The 13,164-nt window shown below is 35.2% G+C and overlaps 1 protein-coding gene across 1 annotated transcript; it reads left to right on the forward strand.

The window, feature by feature from the left end:
• Positions 1-7,602: 7,602 nt before the first annotated feature.
• LOC118186361 (THAP domain-containing protein 2-like) lies at positions 7,603-9,039 on the forward strand. The gene is made up of 2 exons (XM_035356438.2): positions 7,603-7,938; positions 8,639-9,039. The coding sequence occupies exons 1-2, from the start codon at positions 7,783-7,785 to the stop codon at positions 8,774-8,776; spliced, it is 294 nt and encodes a 97-aa protein (XP_035212329.2). The 5' UTR covers positions 7,603-7,782; the 3' UTR covers positions 8,777-9,039.
• Positions 9,040-13,164: the final 4,125 nt, after the last annotated feature.

Here is a 13,164-nt window from a genome sequence, read left to right on the forward strand (position 1 = left end):
AAGTTTTCAAGGCGTTTGTGTTGGGCTAGGATGGCCGTATCATCTGCATAAAGTGCAAGAGTGATACTAGGTGATTTTGGTATGTCATTTATGAAAATGTTGAACAAAATTGGGCCTAAAAGTGACCCTTGGGGGACGCCGCTTAGTATAGGATGGGGTGCCGAAATGAAAGAATTAACTCGTACAGAAAAAGATCTATTAGTGAGGTACGAATTAATGATATGAATTAAATGGGCCGAAACGTCAAGTCGTATGAGCTTGATAATAATTCCTATATGCCAAGTCCTATCAAATGCTTTGGCTATGTCAAGAAATAAATCGCCAGTTAGCATTTTGTTACGAAACCCTTCGTGAATTTACTCCACTGTCCTCAGCAGCTGGTGCGTGGTGCAGTGTTTTGCTCGAAATCCAAATTGTTCATCAATCAGAATACTGTGATTTCGGAGAAAATCATTCAGGCGTTTAAGTAACACAAACTCGTATATCTTAGATAACGAGGATAGGAGGCTGATAGGTCTATAATTTTGAGGGTTAGAAAGGCTTTGGCCTGGTTTTGGAATAGGCACAATAAGTGCTTGTTTCCAGCTTTGAGGAAAATAGCAATGCTGTATCATAAAATTTATAAGCATTACTAAGAAAAATAGGTAGTTGGTGGGTAAAGTTTTAATCATACGATTAGAAATAGAGTCCATACCAAGGGCTTTTTTGGGTTTGAGCTTGGTAATGTATTCGCTTACCTCGCTCATGGATGTATAGTGTATTTCTCTCGCGAAGGGCGAGGAGAGGAAACGTTCAACATCTTGTGGGAAAGAATTTGCGCTGTTTGCAAAAATTCCTTCATTATGTGGTGTAAATTGAGTTTGAAGAGAATCTGCAATTAATTCGGATTTCTCAGCGTCTGTGTGAGCCACCGCTGCGTCCGTAGCTAATGCCAATGATTTAAAAATTTCGGAGTGCCTATGGTTCAATACCGTCTACCTCCACATCAGAATTACTAAAAGCGAGCAGAAATAGGAAAAATTTGGCATAAGTGATTTACTTGATGCACACTAGAGGGAGCCACAGGCTCGAGAAAGTTTAGGGATAGAGATGAGAAATAAAAAACTTAAGTATCATAATTTTTTTATAAGTTTTTAGGTTTTTAAAAATTTTTTTGTATTTTATACTTTTTTTGGATTTTTAAAATTTTTTATACACAATACAAACACTAAAGCAAAAAGTGGATAGCAAAGAGTTTACGATTAATAGGCTCATTGGCATGTGGCTTGTGGCGGAGAGTGCAAATAATTACTGAAATCGCGATGAAAATATTCTTAGGCAGATTTAAAATCTGCGGGAGATGTGATTCTTAAGTAAACAGATTGATAAATTTGCTTGAAGATCTTGACAGTAGAAGCAGAGGATGGAATAAGCAATTATATGGCAGCTCGCTGAAGAGAGTCCTTCCTTCATGGCGCGGGGGCTGGAACTGAAGTTGAGAGGGCGTGTCTTGGCCTTTTGGATGGCGGATAGATGCCAAACTCTCGGCCAATCACGGCTCTCGGTCTCTTCTGTGAGCTGCGAATAGCAGGATCGTGTGCTGGAATTTGCTGAAGTGCTCGATTATCAATCTGTTCAATTTTGAGGAATAAATTTTGACTAAGCTTTTTAATATGGTAATCTACAGGTTTAATATTGAGGTCCGAATGAATCACATCTGTACGGACGTACCAGGCTGCATTCAGGGCCATACGTAGGGTCTTACTTTGAAAAGATTGAAGTTTTTTGACATGAGTTTTTGCAGCAGTACCCCAGATTGTACATGCATACATAAAGACAGGTCTTATAATTGATGTATAGAGAAGGATTTTGTTTTTAATTGACAGATTGCTCTTTCGAGCTAAAAATGGGTAAAGTTGGGCTCTAGCACCTTTCGCTTTGTTGAGAACATTTTCAATGTGAAGGCGCCAGAGTAATTTTGAATCAAGTACAACTCCTAGGTACTTGTAAGAATTTGACCAGGGAACATAGTCATCAAAGAATTTAATATTAATGGAAGGGTACGGGAGGGGGCTACGTTTGAAGATCATAGCAGCACATTTAGCAACATTAATTTTTATTTTCCAAGTGATGAGCCAGTGCTCAAGGCTAGAGAGATATCTCTGAATGATTTGGACCAAGTTTTCAAGGCGTTTGTGTTGGGCTAGGATGGCCGTATCATCTGCATAAAGTGCAAGAGTGATACTAGGTGATTTTGGTATGTCATTTATGAAAATGTTGAACAAAATTGGGCCTAAAAGTGACCCTTGGGGGACGCCGCTTAGTATAGGATGGGGTGCCGAAATGAAAGAATTAACTCGTACAGAAAAAGATCTATTAGTGAGGTACGAATTAATGATATGAATTAAATGGGCCGAAACGTCAAGTCGTATGAGCTTGATAATAATTCCTATATGCCAAGTCCTATCAAATGCTTTGGCTATGTCAAGAAATAAATCGCCAGTTAGCATTTTGTTACGAAACCCTTCGTGAATTTACTCCACTGTCCTCAGCAGCTGGTGCGTGGTGCAGTGTTTTGCTCGAAATCCAAATTGTTCATCAATCAGAATACTGTGATTTCGGAGAAAATCATTCAGGCGTTTAAGTAACACAAACTCGTATATCTTAGATAACGAGGATAGGAGGCTGATAGGTCTATAATTTTGAGGGTTAGAAAGGCTTTGGCCTGGTTTTGGAATAGGCACAATAAGTGCTTGTTTCCAGCTTTGAGGAAAATAGCAATGCTGTATCATAAAATTTATAAGCATTACTAAGAAAAATAGGTAGTTGGTGGGTAAAGTTTTAATCATACGATTAGAAATAGAGTCCATACCAAGGGCTTTTTTGGGTTTGAGCTTGGTAATGTATTCGCTTACCTCGCTCATGGATGTATAGTGTATTTCTCTCGCGAAGGGCGAGGAGAGGAAACGTTCAACATCTTGTGGGAAAGAATTTGCGCTGTTTGCAAAAATTCCTTCATTATGTGGTGTAAATTGAGTTTGAAGAGAATCTGCAATTAATTCGGATTTCTCAGCGTCTGTGTGAGCCACCGCTGCGTCCGTAGCTAATGCCAATGATTTAAAAATTTCGGAGTGCCTATGGTTCAATACCGTCTACCTCCACATCAGAATTACTAAAAGCGAGCAGAAATAGGAAAAATTTGGCATAAGTGATTTACTTGATGCACACTAGAGGGAGCCACAGGCTCGAGAAAGTTTAGGGATAGAGATGAGAAATAAAAAACTTAAGTATCATAATTTTTTTATAAGTTTTTAGGTTTTTAAAAATTTTTTTGTATTTTATACTTTTTTTGGATTTTTAAAATTTTTTATACACAATACAAACACTAAAGCAAAAAGTGGATAGCAAAGAGTTTACGATTAATAGGCTCATTGGCATGTGGCTTGTGGCGGAGAGTGCAAATAATTACTGAAATCGCGATGAAAATATTCTTAGGCAGATTTAAAATCTGCGGGAGATGTGATTCTTAAGTAAACAGATTGATAAATTTGCTTGAAGATCTTGACAGTAGAAGCAGAGGATGGAATAAGCAATTATATGGCAGCTCGCTGAAGAGAGTCCTTCCTTCATGGCGCGGGGGCTGGAACTGAAGTTGAGAGGGCGTGTCTTGGCCTTTTGGATGGCGGATAGATGCCAAACTCTCGGCCAATCACGGCTCTCGGTCTCTTCTGTGAGCTGCGAATAGCAGGATCGTGTGCTGGAATTTGCTGAAGTGCTCGATTATCAATCTGTTCAATTTTGAGGAATAAATTTTGACTAAGCTTTTTAATATGGTAATCTACAGGTTTAATATTGAGGTCCGAATGAATCACATCTGTACGGACGTACCAGGCTGCATTCAGGGCCATACGTAGGGTCTTACTTTGAAAAGATTGAAGTTTTTTGACATGAGTTTTTGCAGCAGTACCCCAGATTGTACATGCATACATAAAGACAGGTCTTATAATTGATGTATAGAGAAGGATTTTGTTTTTAATTGACAGATTGCTCTTTCGAGCTAAAAATGGGTAAAGTTGGGCTCTAGCACCTTTCGCTTTGTTGAGAACATTTTCAATGTGAAGGCGCCAGAGTAATTTTGAATCAAGTACAACTCCTAGGTACTTGTAAGAATTTGACCAGGGAACATAGTCATCAAAGAATTTAATATTAATGGAAGGGTACGGGAGGGGGCTACGTTTGAAGATCATAGCAGCACATTTAGCAACATTAATTTTTATTTTCCAAGTGATGAGCCAGTGCTCAAGGCTAGAGAGATATCTCTGAATGATTTGGACCAAGTTTTCAAGGCGTTTGTGTTGGGCTAGGATGGCCGTATCATCTGCATAAAGTGCAAGAGTGATACTAGGTGATTTTGGTATGTCATTTATGAAAATGTTGAACAAAATTGGGCCTAAAAGTGACCCTTGGGGGACGCCGCTTAGTATAGGATGGGGTGCCGAAATGAAAGAATTAACTCGTACAGAAAAAGATCTATTAGTGAGGTACGAATTAATGATATGAATTAAATGGGCCGAAACGTCAAGTCGTATGAGCTTGATAATAATTCCTATATGCCAAGTCCTATCAAATGCTTTGGCTATGTCAAGAAATAAATCGCCAGTTAGCATTTTGTTACGAAACCCTTCGTGAATTTACTCCACTGTCCTCAGCAGCTGGTGCGTGGTGCAGTGTTTTGCTCGAAATCCAAATTGTTCATCAATCAGAATACTGTGATTTCGGAGAAAATCATTCAGGCGTTTAAGTAACACAAACTCGTATATCTTAGATAACGAGGATAGGAGGCTGATAGGTCTATAATTTTGAGGGTTAGAAAGGCTTTGGCCTGGTTTTGGAATAGGCACAATAAGTGCTTGTTTCCAGCTTTGAGGAAAATAGCAATGCTGTATCATAAAATTTATAAGCATTACTAAGAAAAATAGGTAGTTGGTGGGTAAAGTTTTAATCATACGATTAGAAATTGAGTCCATACCAAGGGCTTTTTTGGGTTTGAGCTTGGTAATGTATTCGCTTACCTCGCTCATGGATGTATAGTGTATTTCTCTCGCGAAGGGCGAGGAGAGGAAACGTTCAACATCTTGTGGGAAAGAATTTGCGCTGTTTGCAAAAATTCCTTCATTATGTGGTGTAAATTGAGTTTGAAGAGAATCCGCAAGTAATTCGGATTTCTCAGCGTCTGTGTGAGCCACCACTGCGTCCGTAGCTAAGGACGGAATGTTAGATTTGTGTTTGCGTAGGCGGGCTGATGCGCGCCAAAGACTGTTATCATTGGTCGTTAGGGACTGAATGTAATTCGTGTATTGGGATTGGAAGAACTGGTCACATGATGCCTTGATCTCATTTTGGAGAGTACGGAGTTGAATTTTTAAGCCAGGATTTCTATTTCTTTGCCAAAGTCTCCGTACTTTATTCTTTTCTTTAATTTTGAGTTTAATTTCTTGTGGTAATTTATGAAAATTGGGTCTAAGGGTGGGTTTTGATACTTCTTTATAAGTATCTGTTAAAATGGTCGTTAAGTGATCAACTGCCGAGTCTATATCATGGCTGGATTTAATTTCAAGGGAGGGCAAATTTTTACTTTTAAGTTTGAAACAAAAATTGTCCCAGTTTGTAGAGACGACAAACAATAGCATTGGACCCATCAAAATTAATAGCACAATAATCAACAAACCCGAAGAAATTGCTGAAATTTTTGCAAATAATTATAAAGAACAGTTTTCCAACAATCTCTACCCTTGTCCAAACGACTACAATATCTCCAATCATGTTAACAACTTTATTCAAGAAAATTCTAGAAACTTCAACCCTCCTACCAGCCCTAGAGAAGTTCAATCCATCATTAAGCACCTAAACATCAAGAAAGCCACCGGATATGACCAAATTTCAAACAAAGCTCTGAAAAATCTTCCCTCCAAAACAATAGTTCTTATTACAAATATTTTCAACGCTTGCCTGAGGAATAATTACTTTCCTGATGCATGGAAACATGCCATCATCTTCGTACTTAAAAAACCCGGTAAAAACCCAGCTGAACCTTCAAGTTACAGACCCATTTCCCTGCTACCTACAATAGGAAAAGTTTTTGAAAAAATCATTGCAGAAAGAATTAAATCCTATGTTTTTTCCAACAATATTCTCAATAACAACCAATTCGGATTTAGACCAGGATATTCCACCACACATCAAGTTTCACGTATCGTGGAATATATCGGCGAAAGTTTCAATAAAAATGAAACCATAGCTGGTATATTCCTCGACATTGAAAAAGCTTTTGACAAGGTTTGGATTGATGGACTGCTCATCAAACTCATTAACTACAACTTTCGACCCAGCCTAATAATTCTTCTTTCAAATTTCCTACGCAATCGTTCCTTTCAAGTTCGAATCAAAAATATCCTATCTTCCACTAGAATTTCTAAAGCAGGTGTAGCTCAAGGATCGGTCGTCTCTCCAATACTTTTCAGCCTCTACATTAATGATATCCCCCCCATGCACCAAAACAATACTTCCCTTTAACTATCCTAAAACTTCTCCGTCTTTTCTACAGTTAACTTTTTCACGGTTCTTTCTGCTCCAAAAGTTGCTCCTATTGTACTCTCGCCACGGGCGGTAGGAGAACTTTTTCTACTCTTGAATCCTTTCCCCTCTTCTTTTCGTTCCACTTTCCCTTGCTCTGCTTTAGTCGTAAGACTCTCTCCCCCCCCAGCCCATCCCCAAGGCATTAGCGATTACTGCGGTTTTCCGTATTACCTAATACACCTTTCCCGAGCCCTGGAAAATTATGATTCCCGGCTAATTGTCTTTCAATCTTTGCGATTCCATTAATGCAATGCATTCAGGAATCCGCCCTTATCCGTCACCTCTCTCTCTTTCAACCTAGTAAAACAGGTTGAAAGCAGAAAGAATTTATCGTCCATAGAATGGACTCCTTATTCACTTCCTTCCCCGTAAGCCCATAATGGTCTCCTTCATTACCCTTCAGCCAGTGCTTTGTCTTAATCACCTCAGTTTTCCTTAACGAAGTTGTGGAGGTAATTGCATTAAGTTGCAAAGGTACTCCGGAAAATATCGCCTTGGGCCTTGGGCCAAAACAATAATTGCAAGCTACGCAGATGACACTGCAATCCTCAGCAAGTCAATGAATCCTGATCAAGCCAGAAAAAATCTTCAAGAACGCATTAATACAATAGCCCAATACTTTAGAGCATGGAAAATTAAAATTAATACCTCTAAATCAGCCCTCATTTACTTCAGAAGAACGATCATTAGAAAAGACATAGGAAATATCCAAATTGAAGGACGAAACATCCCAAGAACCAATATTATCAAATACCTTGGAGTTCACATCGACTATCGCCTAACTTTTCGCAATCACATCATCAATATACGGAACAAAGCCTATCAGGCATTCATGGCTATCTATGCATTAATCGGAAGGAACTCAACACTAAATCTTAATACAAAACGCATCATTTATCTGCAAGCTATCCCCCCAATACTTCTTTACGCCGCACCGGCCTGGGCCAACACCTCCTTATAGAAGGAAGCCGGGACACTGAAGCGAGGGGAAGCTCTGACGTCACAGGTAGTCGTCTCTGACTCACCTCGCTCCTTCAAACAAAATCAAAGCCCCGTAGTTGAGCCAAGAGCGACGAACGTGGAGCGGTTATTTGCGTTAGCGACAGAGTTTTTATATTGTCTCGTGCTTTTTTTATATATTGTCTCGTGCTTTTATAATTTCATACGATGCCTCATAAATGTGCTGTAGCCACATGTCGTGGTAATTATAAAAACGGACCAAAAGTGGCTGTATTCAAGTTTCCAAATGAGACTGAACTCCGGATGAAATGGATAAGGAGTCTACGAAGAAAAGATGGCTTTCAACCTACTAAACATACCAGAGTAAGTTCAATTTTACTGCATTTTTTATATTTTGTATATTTACATTTTTTTATTACTTTTATTGATAGGTATGTGATGTTTATGCTTACGATATTAGATTTTGATCTGTGGGTAAGAAGTTTTATGTTTGAAAGATTTTAATCTTGCCTGTTTTAATCATTTCAAAAAAATATTTTCCTTCAAAGTTTTATGAATGAAATAAAGTTCCATATAACAGGAATAATTCTAAATTTAGTAGTTACATAAATGCCAATAATTTGTAAATGCTTTCTAGTATACTGTGCAGGCAGATTCTGTAGTTATTCCAAATTTATCATAATTTATATCACAAGGAACTACTAAGTAATCATAATAGGTTTCATTTTAAAATTTTTGTAATGATATATGAAAGTTTGGTATGATGTATTCAAGGTAATTATTTGTATTTGGTAACCAGTGTTTGTTGTAAACAATTATCTCAAATATATAATTTTCTTTAAATGTAAATAAAGCTGTAATCATTATGATGAGCATTCCAGATTTTACAAATTACTTAAATTATACACATAATTGAAATGATATTACTGGTTTTTTAATTCGTATTTATGTATCAAATTATTTATTTAAATCATAGGGCTTATTGACTTCTGTTACTACATATTAACATGCATCTAACTTTTGTACTCACAACAAGTTGATTTTTGAATATTTTCTTTTATAGGTATGTGAATTACATTTTCGATCAGATGAAATAATACGAGAAATCGAAATGTATGATGAGAAATCAGCGAAGTTAATTAAAGCCCCAATTTCTAGGCCACGTTTGAAAAAAAGGATGCATACCTTCTCAGTTCCCTGATGGCCCATCCTACATGTCATCAAATTCTGTATCGAGAATGTCACCAGAAAAGAAGAAAGCTCGTTTAGAAGAGAAATACCTGGAGAAAGCGATAGAAGAAAGTTTGAAAATGAAAGAACGGTATGATAATGAACGATCATTTGAAAGTTTAATTGAATTCAATAATTGCCTAGAACATCAGATTTTAGAAACATTTTGGACAACTGTACATACTGAAAATTCAACTATGTTACTTGATATTTTAAGTGACCCAGCTCCAGAAATTCAGAAATCGGTAGTAATAAATGAGGATTTAACAGTATGTGTTTATATTAAAAACATCGCTATAAAATCTATTGGTAAATTTGTTTTCCCTCTAAAAATTAGTAATGTAAATATGTTTCTAGAAGTACTAAAGGAAGTTGAAAGTCTGTCTCATAACTTACAAAATGAAGAATATATTAAGAATTCTATACAAATTGTGGATGATATGCTTTCAGAATTGAAAAGAGTGTTACCTGAAAAAGAAACTGAACTGAACTTCCTTTCAGAGCAAGTAAATAAACTAAATGTAAAGAAAGAGAAGTATCGATATACTCCAGATTTACTTATTTTTTGCAGTTTGTTAAACTCGATCTCACCGCATGCATACAAGTTTTTACGACATTCAGGTTACATTTCTATTCCCCATCCACGTACTATTCGTAGAATTTGTTCAATGTTTTCTCTTAATCCTATTACTGAGCAATTTAATGATGACTTTTTAGGATATGTTAAACAAAGATGCAAGGATTTAGAAGAAAATGATAAAACTGTAATTATTATGATGGATGAAGTGCATTTAAATTCATGTGTTAACATATGGTAAGATTCTTTATCATTATAATTGATTTGAAATATTGAAAAATTCATTTCCTTGCCCTTAATTTGTTGTGTAAAAAAGTGTCTGCGTTATGTTTTTATGTGGCCACTACTTTTATCATTTGGGTATAATTTTGGTGTTAACATGATAAAATACTTTATCAAAGTAACAATTATATGTTTCAAAATGCTTACAAAATGTTATGTATATAATAACTGCCACTGTTATACTGGTAATGGGTCATTATACTTTTGTTGATATGGACAGATATTGACTGTTTTATATTTAGATGACTTGAAATATTGAAGAAGGCATGTCCTTTTTACTTCCTTGTACGAAGTAAAAAGGAAGTATTGTAATCGCGAAAAGTTTCAGGCAGCATATTTCACAGAAAATATCCATTTTGACCGCTATCGAATGCAATTTAACGATGTTTTTGTGTTTTTGCACCATATCTGTACGTAAGGACAGAATAAAATACTCTTTTCCTTCAAAAAAATTATAAAACTGCTTAAAAAAACTTAAACTAAAATTAATTCTGAAGAGAATTTTTCGTGGCTTCTGTACGAACGTATGTACGTACGTTCGTGCGTACGTACATATCTCACATAACTCAAAAACGAGTAGCCTCAGAACGTTGAAATTTTGTATATAGGACTGCTATAACATGTATATGTGCACCTCGTATTTTGGTTGCAATCGGCCACACCAAACGTATATAAATATATTTATATATATATCCACTCTATGACTTGAAATATTGAAGAAGGAATTTCCTTGCCTTTAATTTGTCATCGCATAAAAATGTGTGTGGGTTATGTTTTAAGTGGCCTCTACTCTTATCATTTTGATATAATTTTTGTGTTAACATATGGTAAAATGTTTTATCGAGGTAACAGTTATATGTTTCCAGCATGATTAGAAAATTGTATGTTTATAATAGCTGCTGCTATTATACTGGGAATGGGTCATTATAATTTTGTTCATATGGACATGCACTGACTGTTTTATATTCAGAGCACTTGAAAGATGATAATATTGAAAAATTCATTTTCGTGCTGTTGAGTGTTTGCTGCATAAAATGGTATCTGGGTTGTATTTAAATGGCTACCACTTAATGTTTAGTAAGTGGTTATCATTTGGTGTTAACATACTGTAAAATGCTTTCTCATGATAAAAGTTGTGTTTCAGCATGCTTACAAGATGACAAGTTTATGGTAACTGCTGCTTTTATACTGAGAATGGGTCATTATAATTTATATTTTTTATATGGGCATGTACTGACTGTTTTACACTTAAAAATATTGAAAAATTCATTTCCTTGTCTTTAATTTGTTGTTGTGTAAAAAAGGGTCTATGTTGTGTCTTTAAGTGGCCATTACTTATATCATTTGAGTATAATTTTCATGTTACCATATGATAAATTACTTTATCAAGATAACAGTTATGTGTTTCAGCATGGCGACAAAATAACAGGTTTGTAATAACTCCTACTATTATTCTGGGAATTGGCTGAATAAGGGGTGTCTCTGATTAGGAGCACTCACAAACCTGTGATTTTCATGTGCATTTTGAAATTACCGGTGTCCCATAATTAAGACTGGTGGCTTTCTGGACAAATCATTTTGATATATTCTTTGCTTAAATTAAACAAGCCTGATAGCGAGTAACTTAGAAGAAACGATTTTAGCTTGGAAAAATTACAACAAAATTGTGTTGCATGTAGTGACCAGATACTTTCAAATTGGATACTGGTGCATAGGTAAAACATTTTTATTATTTTCTATATTTGAAACATTAACTAATAATCACTTCCTTTACACAACATCAATAAATGTTTTTACATATACTGGTGATGCTGACATCCATTTGCTGTTGAATGTATCTTTATATGCTTCATAAATAATAATAGCCATCGTATAAAATTTAATATCATTTGTGCACCTGAAGTGTTTTAAATGGTAATGGACGGTCTTCTCAAGTGTTTGCCCAATATTTATCCATATTATGGCAGTATCGTAATACATTTTGAAACTATTAATTGGCTGTTGTAAAAAGTTAATAACGGTGTTTGTAATTGCCAGACAAAATGGGTTGAAATTTAACGAATAGAAACTTGAACTTGCACTATCAAAATTTAAATAGTCACATAGTCTCATCTTATTGTTTCTGATGAGACCCAATTAATATAGAAGCAGTTTTGAAATTTTCACACCTGTTAATAAATAAGAATTGATGAGATTTCTGCTTCAATTTTTACAATTTGAATAATTTATTGATAAAAAGAGATCAGCTGGTTTCAACTTATTTGTATGTTATAACTTAGGTGTTGTGTTGTTATGCTGACTGCTTGCATAAAATTGTAAATAAAAGTTTTTTATTTTTCACTTGTGAATCTTTATTTTCAAGTTCAGCTATATAACTAACACAATACAGTAAGTTAAGTACATATACAACTAATATTATTGGTTCTACAGATTTAAGCAATAATTTTAAATTGCACATTGAATTATTTGCTAAGCAAACCTCTGATATACTAATTTATTTGAAACTTGCAAGACACATAGCATATTATAGACAAAATTTAGTGCATTTTTATACCATTTTCTTTTAAAGACAAATTACTGATTGGAAGAAAAATGAAATGATAAGTAATAGTTTGTATGCAGATAATTTGGGTTTTTTTCATAAATATTAGAAAAATATAAAGCAATATTAAATTATGAGGGAAAGTCAGAAATTCCTTTTTTGAGTTAGTATGGCTGATTTTTAACTTTTTAAATGCTGCTGTGAAACCTACAAGGAAGTATAATTCATTAAAGTCAAGAAATAAGAAACAATAAATTCTTAAATTTATGTCAAATTTTATTGTGTTAAATTTTGAAGTAATTAAATTATTCATTATATATAATTGAATCTCTGAATAAAATCCCACCCAAGTATCTATATTAAATAGTGAAATCAACGTTAAGTACGGCACTAGCGCGCAGCCTGTTTTGTTTCGTTGCTCTCTCGGGGTTTCGACATAGACGACTACGCGTGACGTCACAATCCAGTGTCCCGGCTTCCTTCTATAAGGAGGTGTTGCCTGGGCTGCCACTTCAAGAAATAATCGCCAATCCTTACAAAGAATGCAAAATAAATTACTCAGAATTTTAATAGACGCCCCTTGGTATGTACGAAACTCTGCAATTCATAGAGACCTAAACATCAAGCCATTAGACAGTGAAATACTCAAACATAGTCATAACTTCTTCTCCCGCTGCAATAGTCATCCCAACGAAAATATTCAACAACTTAATAACTATGATAATACTCTGATTCAAAAATACAAAAGACCGCGAAATATTTTTCACGACGGAAATTGGTAACTGTACATATTGTATATATTTTTCTATTATTTCAATTATTTTATCTACGTATTTAATCAAGATTCTTTTATTTACTTATTTTACTATTGAACTATGGACTCTACTGTTCAGACAATTAATTATCATTTCCGAAGTGTTAAGAATTTGACCAATCACAGTGAATACTACCATTCTTA

Source organism: Stegodyphus dumicola, chromosome 11 (genome assembly GCF_044657685.1).
Source record: "Stegodyphus dumicola isolate Sdum_Otavi_A_Nest chromosome 11, ASM4465768v1".
NCBI lineage: Eukaryota > Metazoa > Arthropoda > Arachnida > Araneae > Eresidae > Stegodyphus > Stegodyphus dumicola.